The following is a 13860-nucleotide window of genomic DNA, read 5'->3' as shown; positions in this document are numbered from 1 at the left end:
TACTCCTATTATTATACTCCTGGATAAGAATTTTTGGGACATAACACTGTTTGGCGCTTGTTAAAGAATCCAATGATCACTCTCTATTTAGTTTTCGAAACAGAATAGGTGAGAGGCCCTATATGCTTGTCTTAAGATCAGCTGAACTTTAACCAGGATTCTTCCTATTTTATGAAGTTGGACTTACAAGCAGGAAACATAGGCCCCGTTTATCCATAAAACTTTTTTGTCTTCTTTTTAGAAAAAAAATAAAAAAATGTGTTTATCCATAAATTTTTTTGTAAGTTTTCGAAAATTTTTTGAAAATGAGTTTTTCAACTTTAACATTTTTTCACGTCCAAAAATAATTTTAAATTTCAAATATTATTTTTTAACTTAACTTCGAATTTTATTTTTTTTCAAAAATTATACTCCCTTTGTTCAATTTATATGAACATATTTCCTTTTTAGTCTGTGCCAAAAAGAGTGACTTCTTTCCTTATTTGGAAATAATTTATCTTTATACAATGATTTATAGCCACACAAAATATATGTGCCTCATTTTACACCACAAGTTCAAAAGTTATTTTACACCACAAGTTCACAAGTTATCTTTTCTTAAACTTTGTGTCCAGTCAAATGGGTTCACATAAATTAAAACGAAGGGAATATTTTTTATTACCAAACGACTACCTAATTAAATGTGTAAAGAAGTTACCGGCCGGACCGTAAACATAGTGATAGTATTACATGGAGTGACAGTGCAGTACGCTCTAAGCAATGGTCACAGAAGGCTAATTAATTAATGGAGTAATGACTAATGAGTACTAGTTCTTGTCGAGTATTATTTTATTAAATAAACATCGGCACAAAAAATTAAATCATGAATTTGTGGAATACTTTTGCTATTGAATATAATATTCATAGCGCTTGAAACTTGAAGGAAGAAAAATCAATTATTTTGATAACATTTAAAAAAAACTTGAAGAACACACCATAAAGCAAAATAAAAAAGATATTATTAAGGACCCCAAAAAAAGGAGAGAAAGATTCATAGCAAGATAATTGAATAGGGAGTAGTTTGTAAAACTTTTATGAATTCGATTCTCATCGAACATTTCTTGAACTCCCTCACAAAAATAAATAAATAAATATTTAATAAAAGAAAATTTAAATTAAAAAAAAATAATTTTCAAAATGAGCCGGTATTTGTTCTTAAGTTTAACCAAAATAAAACCTTCTTAGTTTTTGTTCTTTGCTAGATGCCATCAAAAGCTGTGGCCAGCCCAATCTGTTCTTCACTTGTTGTCTCTATTATTGCCTGACAATTAAGCGAAAAAAATAATTTGTTAAAAAAATGCTAAATATGTCAAAGTGAAATATGAATGACAATTGCTTACAGAAGTTTGGATTCAACTCCATAAGGCGTAAGTAAGGATCCACCGGCTGTCCAATCTCAGCATAACTTGGATCGTATAGCCTGTTACGAATTGGTCTGCAATGCAATTTTGCTAGTCACCAATTGATTTATAATCTAGTGTTTATTTTAATTACCAAATTATGAAAAATAATATTTTTTTTTTGTTAAAGTTAAGGATATATACTGCTAGAAAGATGCATAATTAGTAGTAACAAATACTTCTTATTACATAGTCCGTGGATTCTGTGGCTCCTGTCGATGATCCCTCTGCGTACTCCGTGAAATATTTTGATTTTGATGATTTGTTTCCGTGTATTCTCTCTGAATGACGTCTCTCTGCATTCATTTCACAAATAATTATAGAAAATAAAAATGTGTCACTAGTACGTGTTTTAATAACGTACATTAGTTAAGTAATTCAATAAGATGAGAATATATATAATTGACTATGGTTAAGTGTTTGAAGTTTATGTGCAAATCACATATCGTGCATCTATTAGTTAGGAAAAAACACACGGTACGAATAAATTTTTACTGATTTGGAACCAATACACAAGCTAACATGCATTTTCAAAGATATATTTATAACAAAATAAACTGCACGTATAAATTAATTTTAAACCATGAATATAAAGTAGGGATTAGACATATTACTCCTGAACGCGAAGACGACCCACGCAATATTGGCATTCTTCCTCTCCCGTAGTTAGCCTGCATTTATATAATTTTAACAAAATAATTCTAATAAACCTTTTATAGTAATATTCAAGAGAAAAAGAAAAAAGAAAAAAAATTGACCATCGTACCCTCGGATTACGAGTTCTCATTGAAGGAATGGCAGCCCTATTAGAGTTGACATTGTATCCCTGCATAGGAACAACAAAAGCAACATACATATTAATGTTGATTGTTGAATTACTAGCATTACCGACTAAAGGGCAATAGAGTAACTTGTTATATCTTCATCTAATGTCAGTTGAGAGTAAAGTTTATATTTTAATAGAAAGTTGAGACTAGCTAACTCAATCCTAAAAATTAGTTTGATTGTCCGAGATCAAATAAAGTGATTAAATCACTCATCCACAGCAATGCGGGAACTATGACTCCCCATACGTTTGAGTCTGTATAATTCAACCCAAAAACTAATTCATGAGGTAAAAAAAATATTCACAATTATATAAAGAGACCAAATCACTCATCCCAATCTGTTTAGATCAAATCACTCATCCCAATCGGTTGTGGGAATTTGGACGTATTTCAAATTTTCAACAAAGGCCTTCTCACTTTTTCCTCGTTGCCTATTCTTATTTTTACTGGGCTAAAATATTGTGGGATTTTTTTGTATATATACAAAATTTTAAACTTATTTACCCAGTTTAGCTAAGTATTTCTATTTTAAAAAAGTAACTAAATTTTTTTCACAAAATATATACAAATCTACAATTTATATACAACTGGAATACAATTTTTTGCCGACTAGAATCGGTCAAAAGCTACAATTTATATGTAACTTGTATACAATTATGTTAGTTGTATATAATTTGTATATCGTTTGTATTTCCGACAATACAAAATATATATAATTTATTTATGTCTTCTTTTTCGAGTTTTAATCTGAAATTTCAATCAAAACCAGCTCGAATCTTCACCGAACTCCTTCAAAATTGAGATATAAATTTCAAAAAATATTCTCAATCATTTATAATAATACACAATCCTAACAAATAATAATTTTACAAATCTGATTTTCAAATTTAAAGTCTCAAAGATTTTTTTTAATGGATGTTAATAGAGTAGATAAAAAAGTGACCAATTCCACATTTAATTTTGTTTGCAAGAACATAATCATATGATGATTAGAATGATTACAGAGACATATAACTGGATATGTTTTTAGATTATCAACGAATTTGTAGACCATGTACTCAAAATGAATATTGTTTATGTTAGGGATAGCAGCACTATATATGATATATAAAGAAACAACATTGATTACCCAAATCAATATTACTATAGATTATTTGAGCTTCAAGCTTGTAATTGAGGGTGATGGAGGAACTGGTATGCATTTTTCTTGTTGCTTTAATTGTTTCAGATGTATAAAAAAACATTATCGATTGTTGACAAAAAAATATTAATGATTACAAAAATTTTGGTTGACATTAGTGTTTAAGTATAAGGAGGAGAGAAAATGGGTGAGATCAAAGTTTGATAGATTATCTTGTATTTTAAGGATAAATTATATATACTAATGTATTAAGTGATAATCGCTCTAGGAGCGGTAAATAAGTTTATAATATCATATAAATATGTAAATATTCCAATAATTGTAAATAGAAGAATGATAAGATTTCAAAAGAAAATACCTGTGGAGGTAAATTTGGCCGGATAGTAAACGCTAGTTCGGAATCAAGATTAAACATAGGCCTGTCCAGAAAAAATTAAAGAATATGCATAAATTATTCATAGAAGTAGAGTGCAGATTACCATGTGTGTGAGAGATTAATATTTAATACCTTGAGGAAGAATACATGTCTTGTTGATTCAACACAAATCGATCTGATGGGACTTGAACATATGAGTGATGAATCTGATGATGTTCATATGGCTGTTGGATGCTACAAAAAAAAAGAACCAATTTTTTTTTAAAAAAAAAGATATAAATATCCCACAAACTAGTACTACTAGTTTATTAAGAATTTATATTTTCCTTTTGTTGATACTTGATAAGATGGCTTGGATTTTCGGCTAACTCAAAGGTCACGCCGGTAACTTTAAACTTTTTATCCTATCAAATATTTATGTGTAATTTTTTTAATTAAAAATTATCTTATATATGTCAACAACAACAATAACACACCAACTATGATTACTTTTTGTTGTAGTCAGAAAAATATCCTAGGTTTTGAATTTCACAAAATGCTGAAAAAACAAATAAATTAAATAAATAGATATCTATATTTTTAATTCTTAACCTTTTTAAAATCGCGAATACAAAAAGAATTAGTAAGGAGACTATATCAATTTGTTTAACATACTTTTTGAGGTTATAGGAGAGAGACAAAGAACCGATAAGTCCGATTCGAGATCTAAATTAAAGTCAATGAGTTTGAAGTGGATATTAATGTTCTAATATACAAATTTACATGTACGACATCCACTGCTTTAAACACTAGAAAAAATGTTGTGAAGAATTTATTTTAAGTGTAAAATAAATAAAGAAATACCTGTGCTGCTCGGAGGGTTCTTGAGACATAAAATTGTAGACTTGGGAGTCATGGTAATCAGAAGTTTGTGAAACCTCCTCTTGGTTATTTTCTGAAAGATCACTGTTTTGGGACCTAAATTCATACATAGAACAAAGTGTTTAGATTAAATAAATGGAGTGATAAATTAGAAAATAGAAAGAGATAAGAGATAAAAAAAAACTTTACATCTTGAAACAAGAGAAATCAGAGGATGATAAATTCAATAGAAGTCTCTTCAAAATCTTGCAACTGAGTACAACATTGAGGCCAGACTTGCATCTTATTTATAATATGCATAATAAATTCCACTATTTTAGTAGATTTGTGTAGATTTTACCATATTAATGAATATAAATCAGATTGATGAAATGAAATTTGTAAACTCCGAATCTGAATAAAATTCAATTTTTACACATTTCTACACGTGCTGACGTGTGTTTTAGAATATAATAATATTTTTTACAACGAGAATCTGCTTTTAGTTGATGCTATATATAGTAAGAGCATTAGCTCTTTAAAATTTGACTTGATGAAAAAGAATTTTTTCTGTGGAAGTTCTCATATGAACGCTCTATATAGATGTCCAACATAATCAAATGCCATAAAAATGATTTAAACATAAATAAATAAATAAATAAATAAAAGTAGCAGAGATAAATAGTTAAATAGTTCACCTTGGTACAAGAATGAGATCATCTGCCAACATACATATGAGCTGTTAATGCGCTCTCATCGAATAAAGAAAAGAGAAACAATATCAGGTAAAAAGAAAAGGAGAATAAAGAGAAAGTAAAAAAGAGGAAGAACTACGACTTTAAATGGTAAAATACTAAATAAACTATCATAGTAAAATATAACACATTGGAATGATGTTACTGCTTTAAAAGGAGTATATAATTTTGGTCTTTCGGGTTATTTTCTTGATTGTTTTCTTGGACAGAGTTGTCTTGCTGAATTTGCATGACCATATTGTTTTCTTCACCCATAGAAAATCTTTGTTCTTCGCTATGTTCCTCCATTTTTTACCTTTATCAAATGAATTTGTATTATTTCAGTTAAATACATTTAATTTCATACAAATAAATGAGTCACATCATTATTCTTAAAATTAATTAATACTCCTTGGATGTAAAATAAAAATGACGAAATACTACTGGAGGATTCCAAATATTTGTTGTTGCTATTTTTGTTGTTTCTTTCTTTTGAAAAGGGAGCTCCACTTGGCATTCACATATTTAACTTCAAATATTTTCTGAACAAGTAATTGAAAGTCATAAGCAGAAGACATGATTAAAATTTCAAGCTAATTTTTTTCGAATGTTAGTCGAGTTTCAAGTCAAGTCAAAGAGTACTCATATGCTAGAATAATATTTTCTATTGACGTTTAAATTCTGGGCTCTTTAATTACTTGAAGTAAGCATTGACGACAAAATTAATTTTATTTTAAGTACTAGTTAGAGAGTATTAACTAAAATAATTGATGTATATCGACAATGATTTGGACAATCATAGTATGAAACAAGTTTAAAATCAAAATTTGAAAGTAGCTAGTGCTTAGTTGCTTGAGGAAAATAGTTCGTGCAAAAACAATGAAAAGTGACAAAAATAACATTAGTGAGCTACAGTGCTTTCTCATATGGTTTTTATTTGCTTTATGTACATTACAAAAGAAAGATTACTAATAACTTCAAAGACAAATTAAAATGAAAGGAAAGCAAAAAAAAAAAAAAAAATTGATAAAAGGTTAAAGGGAATCTCCTTTGCTTTAAAAAGTGAAGAATTTTTGTTAGGGATAATACAAAAGTTAATATAAATTTTTCTCTTTTCAAAAAGTAAGTATCTCTATAACTAAGTATCATCCAAAAGTTGAGCCAGAGATTACCATAACACCTTGTATTGTATTTTATTGTATTGTTTTATATTGTATTGTACTGTATTATTTTGATAAATACAATATTTGGATATAGATTATATTATTTTTCGTCTTTTCATAATGCCACACACCAGCAAGTAAGCTTACAATATTTCAAAGAAAAAGTAGGGTACGAGGTAGAACTCTTATATAAAAGGTAGGATGAAGGATAAAATAATATATTATTTAATAAGAAGGAAGGGTGAGACTAGGAAAAAAGACAAGATAACATTGCAACCAAGCCAAATCGGTCGTTACATGAAGTAATACTTTTTTTCATTATATAACGACAAATTTAACGATACGATACACTAAAAATTTCAAGTAATAATCAAATCAAATATTCTACTTTAAGTAACAACACAATACAATACAATACAATAAAATAGGTAACAACTATATATCCAAACAAGCTTTAAATCCCATTAGGATTTCAAACACTTTGTGGATGATATTCAAAGCTGAGCTGTATATATGTCCTTTTCTGTTTGACCATACATTAGGTACTCACTAACTAGATTAATTCGGATTCAGACTGCTTAAGAGATATATACATTCTTCTTAAAGGTCATTGTAAATTTGAGTTAATTGGATAAATAGTTGCTAATCTGCTGACTAAGAACTAAAATGTAAAAGCAAATGAACTAATCTTTAATTTTTGGTTCCAGAATATTTCAGTGTTGGTATGTTAATTGATGTATGTGGCTAAAGAATTTGGACAATGCCCAAATTGGGGTATGAATTCTTGTTCTCATTTTACTACTACCTCCTGGATGTCATTCACATTAAGATATATGTAGTAGATCACATTAAAGAAAATTGAAATTATGTGGTTAATACACACCATAGTGTATTGAAAAAGAAACTAGTTCACGCAAAGACATATTTAAGGGGAAAACATAAAAAAGAAAGTATAAGACTACATTTTAAGATGGATAAACTAACAAGATAGAGAAGCCATCATAAAATAGGCATGAAAGACAATGGAGTAGAAGACACAAAGTCTTCTATTACCTTGTTTTAGTTCCAAAATGTTTGGCAAAATTTTAATTGAACAAATTTTGGTGTTGACAGAAAGACGAAATGGTGATTATCTTTCTGCTTGGATCAAAGATGAGAGAAAGAAATCACCTACATAGGCAAAGCGTGTGGCTTAGTGTTCAATGAAGTAGGAGGAGAATCATAAAATCTCATGTTCAAATTTCAGCGAACACAAAAAAAATTAGGTTATTTCTTTCATCGTCCAAACTTTGGTGGACACCTATGCTACTTGGAGGTATCATATAACCGGGGGAAAAATACACAAAGTCACCCAAATACCGCTATCATTAAAAAAGAGGATGAGAGAAAGAAGTAATATACTAGATTATATCGAGAAAGCAAGGGCTAAAGAGGAAAATCACTATTGAGGTATGGTGAAGAAAGTGGGAGAGCGAATGGCTACTCTTATAGAACCATGTCCACTCACAAATAATGTGACAAATAGGCATCACACACAAAGCAAAGTTGAACACCCTTGTAAAACAAACATGCACCCCTATATTTCAATCCAAATTTCAATATGGTTGGGGTGAAAAAAAAAAGGACAAAGGGTAAGAGTTTCTTTTTAAAGATTAAGGCGATTTCAGCATCACTAAGACTGATTCAAAGACCTTTAATACCATTCAGAAAAGAAAAAAAAGAGAGTTGTGTCTCATAGGCACTTTTATCAATTTATAAAGAAGGAAATATCTTGTTTCCATTTTATTTATTATTCCTGATCCGGAAGTAACCTTTTCCTTTCCTTGGGCAGTACCTCCCAACAAGATTGATCCGTTTGGATCTTGGTCCATGATGGCCTTTTTATTGATTTTGACGATTGGAGTTCCTTAAAAATGGGCTCAAAAAAGGAAGGGCGTTTTCGGGGAGAACCAAAGGGAAGTTCAGCTTCCATTCCCCAAACTGTTAAAAAACAAAAATCATCTTTTTGTTTTTTCTTTTTCATTAGCTCTCCACGGGAGGAGTACATTGCGTAGATAGGAGGACGAAACGAACCACTTGTCCTGATCGGAACGATTGAAGAAAGAAAGAGAATGGTGGCTCCTTTCGCCCAGGGGACATCGTCGGAGAACAATGTCGGGGACAGGGTGAGAACCTTCCGTTGGAATTTTTGTAAAAATAAAATATATAAAATAGAAAATTCAATCAAAATAAAAGTCTCATTTCTCTTTTATGCTCACAAGAATTGAAAAGTATCTATAGTAATTTTCATTGGCAGTTACAAATTAGGCTAATTTTTAACTGCCAATGGTCGAGTGATAACTAACTAATTATCATTCGGAAAGTTGTTACTATTGAACTCACTAGTCACAAATTCACGACAGTATTGTGGCTCTCTGTTTAGCAATACGACACTGGTACCTAAAAATGCAAGAGGACAGATTCCCCTCATAATTAACTGATAAGGATCCTACACGAAACAGCGTAAAGATTCGATATAAGCAACTCGTGATGTCCGTACACTAAAAAAAACAATATACAATTTCAGTTTTTCTTACAAAGTTTATAGAAAATATCAGTCGGAAATAATTAGAAGATACTTATACTGGAAAACAGCATCAGTAAAGGGAATTATCAAACACCCATGGCTCGTGCTGGAAAAGTTCACGACCATTCATCTGCACTACCCCTGCAGCTATATCCTCTGCACGCTTTCTTGCCACTTCAGCCTTTTTAGCTGATGCATCAGCATCCTGAAAATGATATCAACCCTTTCATGACTCGTTTGACGACTATAACATTCCCTCGTTAAACAAGCATGGAATATGTACAGCAGGTTTTTTCGAGAGAAAAACAGATAAACCACTTGCACAAAGTTCAGAATCCTATAGAACTCTAAGATTCTGCAACTATAGAACCGCCAACAAAAATATTTAAAAGAGGACATCTGAATAATAAAAGGAAGTCAATGAACAACAGCAGACTCGGTTGAAGCAATTCTTTTGATGGAGTTCCTCCATGCACAGGTGAAACTAATTTGTGGAACTTTGAATTCTTATGGAGGCAATGCTGCTAGATCACAAAAGGATATTTCACACAATTTGGCATCGTAGACTAATATGAATGTCTTATCTAAGTGTTAACTTTTGCATGAAAAAACTATATAAGTAGTTCTACAATATATTTTGAACATAGACAAATATTTTCTAGTAAACTTTTGGAAATGACCTAAATTATTTTTACGAAATTGGCAACAAAAGTTTCTTGAATGAGGAACATAACAAACTAAAAACCGCAGTGAGTGCTGACATCCCCAGACTCTGGAGCTCAAATTTTCTTTGTCCAATCTTTTGCTACTCCAAGGAACTTTTCTCGATCTTTATTCTGGTGACTAAGGCGTAGTTAATTGATTGACGAGTTTAGTATGATGAAAGTGTTTAAAACTTCCTATCAATTTTCTTTTCATTCACTAAATATTCCAGTTTAGGTCCTTTTTCTCTTTTTTATACTTCTGCACCTAGATAGAAGAGCAACAATATACATAGCAAATGAAAATAGGCTACAATTCAGTGTTACAAACATCAGCGATTGTCCCCAGAACACTTCTAATGGTTTTCATTTATTTATATGAATACTTACATAGCCAAATTTGAAGAAGAGAAGTAGAGCCATGTTAGTATCACTAGGCCGATAAGTGTGAGACTATTGAAGGAGCGATTGGGTGAAGATGGCTGAAACAAAAGGTTTAGCAAGCTCCTCCTCACTAAGCTAAGGAAGAAAGGTTAACCCAGATATCACATAGAGTCCCCATTGGAATCCACATGAGCCTTTTGGACTTGCTGACTAATCAATATGTCCAACGGACAAATCCTTAAAACTCATTAGGCCAATGAAGACAATATTGTGTTGTTATAGTGTGATATCAGAGTTGAACTCCCTCAGTACAACAACGAGGCCAACTTAAGCAGGGACGTAAAGCTGATGGCTAGGAACCCGTGTTTTAGCTACATTTTGCACTCTAATTGCTGCACTTTATTCGTGTTTGAGCATAAATGATGATAATTTGCACTTATTACGTGTATTGTGACTTGTAGGAGAGGATTCCGAGTTAAGAAGCAATTTTGAGGCTAAATTGTATGATTTGGAGTTTTGAACTATGAGTAAAAGCCCAAGAATTTAAGCCGGGATCGCATTCGGGGGTCAAGAACCAAGTCTAGATATCAAAAAGTGAGAAACAATCCCACGCGGGAAAAATTGCACTACCCTGTTGTGCCACGGGGCGCGACGCGACAATGCACTCGGAGGCCAATTGACAAAATTTCGTTCTCTGAACTTGTCCACTGGCGCGGCGCATGGTGCGTCGCAAGACGCGCCCCACACCTGTGCATTTTCGCAGGCACTTTTTCTCACTTCGGCTTGGAAAGGGTAGTTCCGTCCGGACCCACTTCTACATGGTATAAATACACCAAAAACACAATTTTGGGAGGACTTTGACCTACAGAAGATTGGAGAAGCATTGTAGGCTCTAAGGCACAAGATTTCATCATTCTTCCATCAACTCAATACCCGAGTTTGAATTAAATTCATATTTTCTTAATTTTAATTGTGATGATTTCTCCTACTGTTATGGAGTAGTTTTCCCTTAGGGTTTTGACAGACATGGTGTATTAATGATTTAATTAGGGATTTGATTCTTGATAGTTGCATGAATTAATTGACGGGGTTTTGAATTGTTTTGTGACGTGGTTCATTATTTTGCTTAATCGAAAGAGGAATTTGATATTGAATTTTTTTGCACCTTATGCTCTAGTTTAATTTGTGATTCATCTAGGTAATCGCAAGAGCCTCTTGAATCGTTAGTTGAACTAGAAGTTAGGGAACATTCGTGAGAAGTTACCCTTTAGAATAAACTGTCATTACGTTCGTAGCAATGATTCACAGTGCTTCAATTGAATTATTCCTGGGAATTAATGCTTAATCGAAAGAGGAACTTTAACTTCAAGTATAATCTGATCGTGAGACTCAGTAGTAATTTAGAAGTGAACTAATTCAAGAATTAAGTCCAAAGTTAATTATCTTGCATTTGTCTAGTCAATGACCCTTACTTCTCCCACTGATATTTGTGTGTTGCTCAACTCTTGTTTTCCGTGATCAATTGATAATTTTAGTAGTTAATTGTAGTTGGTAGTTACTCAAATTAAAGTGTTAATCATCCTGAATAGCAGAAAACCATAAGTTAATTGAACATTGTTTAAATCCAATCCCTGTGGAAAAGATAATTTTACTATACTATCTTTGGCTAGCGAGCATTAATTTCGTGTTGTGTTTTGCACTCGTCAAAAGCCTTATGAGAAGGGCTAAATAGAAAGCTCTTGATGAAGATGTTGGGGAAGTAGGGAGGGGAAAAAAAGTTTGACAAGCTTTTCGCATGCGAGCTACTGACTATGTTGCTTTGATGCAGTGCATGTGATTGACACTCGAGCTGCTCTAGAGGTCAGATTCATCATTACATAAATTTAGGATTTGGGAGTACTGATCGGACTACTGGTATAGATGTACAAATGCTAGAAAAAACAAATAAATCCAAAGGATAGTATACATGATAATTAGTAATTTAAGATTGTTGAAAAATAACTTATATTATTAGTCAAGGTCAACAACGTAAATTAAGCCAACTTTGAGTTCATTAAATTAAAATAAGCAATGATATTTGTGTAAATTTGACTTGTTAACTGATTAAATATTCTAGGTTTATTAATTACTACTCGACTTTATCGACGAGTGCTGGGATTCGACTTTTACTTTTTGAGGAACTAACTTGGGTGTTGCTACATTTTTGGATCCGAGCAACATAGGTTGCCGAAAAAAGGTTAACCCAAAGGTTTCCAAGAGTCTCGCATGTCGCATCGGAATGAAAGGAAAAGGTCCGGGGCCATAAGTGTTAAACTTGAACCCGACATGAGCAACACACCTTTGGCTTTATGCTTTACACCGTTAAGCTTGAAATATCCCAGATTTTCAAATGGATATTCCCTCTTTTTTCGTCTTAGATTTAATAGGATTCGACCTCTATGGTCTACGTAATGACCGAGTTTTTAACAATTGTAGCTTCTCATAATTCAGCAGTAGTAGTTACCACAAAGATTATTTATTTATTTCAAGACAGTGGTGTGCACCTTGACTATTCCGCCGGGCACCAGCTACATATACCAGGTAACTTTGCCCATCAAAGCTTAGGCGGATGAAGAATCACCTGGTGTTGTTTTTGCCTCAACTGGATTTCAACCTGAGGTTCTCCTACCATTACATTAACCACCAGGCCACACTCATGGGTGCAAGATTATTCTTTTATATTGTTGAAAGGAAAAGAAAAACAGTATACAGGAAGTGCTACAAACTTTAATAAACTCTAATATATTTCTATTAAATACACACTTGGAAAAAACAAACCCTAATTTGACCAAACCCTAATATAATCACCTGCTAATATATATTGCACAGTTAACTCAAGGAACATTCCCATAATAGTTAAAATTGAAAAGAAGGGAACAATGGAGGAAGAAAGAGGTAACCTTTTGGCGCTTCCAGTTAAGAAATTCGGCTGCTGTAATGCGATTTGGAATAGGGTTTGGAGTTGATTCGTGTTGACGCTCTTCTGTTTCTTCCCCCATATTGTTTGTTCTCCAACTGAAGATCAATTCTTTCTTCCATGGTCGGGTGAGCGGGTCGGCCTATTTATATTTATCTACTGAAATCTTCAAAACGGCATCGTTGGATACCAAATCCCCATTTTGATTCTGAAATTACACCTCCATACCCCCCCCCCCCCCCTCTCTCTGTAATTTAGCAAGGTGGTCAAGTTTACACAATTGACTACAAAATTATTGTAAATGTTTTAATTTTGGAGATCAAGCTTAATTATTTTTTCACTTTTATTCTAGTTTAAAGAACAGGCATAATTGTTTTCTGACTTGGATAAGCAGATAAAAAAGATATAAACAAAGCGATTCAAAAGTGACAATGTGTAAAGTTTGCCAAATATATCTCTCTCTATATATTGTCTATGCCCACTTATATATATATATATATATATATATATATATATATATATATATATATATATATATATATATATATATATATATATATATATGAGTCGGGTTGGTTCGGATTTTATAATTACCAAACTAAACCAATTGTATCGGGTTATTAAATCTAAATACCAAACCAAACCAATAAAAGTCGAGTTTTTTAATATCGGTTTATCTCGGGTTTTTTGGGTTTTTGGATTTTTTCGAATTTTTTTTCCATAAAGTATTCAT

General features: G+C 31.9%; 1 protein-coding gene across 1 annotated transcript; it reads right to left on the bottom strand.

Moving 5' to 3' along the window:
• Positions 1 to 9009: 9009 nt before the first annotated feature.
• Positions 9010 to 13266, bottom strand: LOC104116831 (uncharacterized). Its single transcript, XM_009627774.4, has 2 exons — positions 13111 to 13266; positions 9010 to 9291 (listed from the first exon to the last, which is right to left on the bottom strand). The coding sequence occupies exons 1-2, from the start codon at positions 13207 to 13209 to the stop codon at positions 9157 to 9159; spliced, it is 234 nt and encodes a 77-aa protein (XP_009626069.1). The 5' UTR covers positions 13210 to 13266; the 3' UTR covers positions 9010 to 9156.
• Positions 13267 to 13860: the final 594 nt, after the last annotated feature.

Source organism: Nicotiana tomentosiformis, chromosome 12, assembly GCF_000390325.3.
Source record: "Nicotiana tomentosiformis chromosome 12, ASM39032v3, whole genome shotgun sequence".
Lineage (NCBI taxonomy): Eukaryota > Viridiplantae > Streptophyta > Magnoliopsida > Solanales > Solanaceae > Nicotiana > Nicotiana tomentosiformis.
The sequence above is the reverse complement of the archived record's forward strand: the minus strand, read 5'-3'. Positions and strand labels throughout refer to the sequence as shown.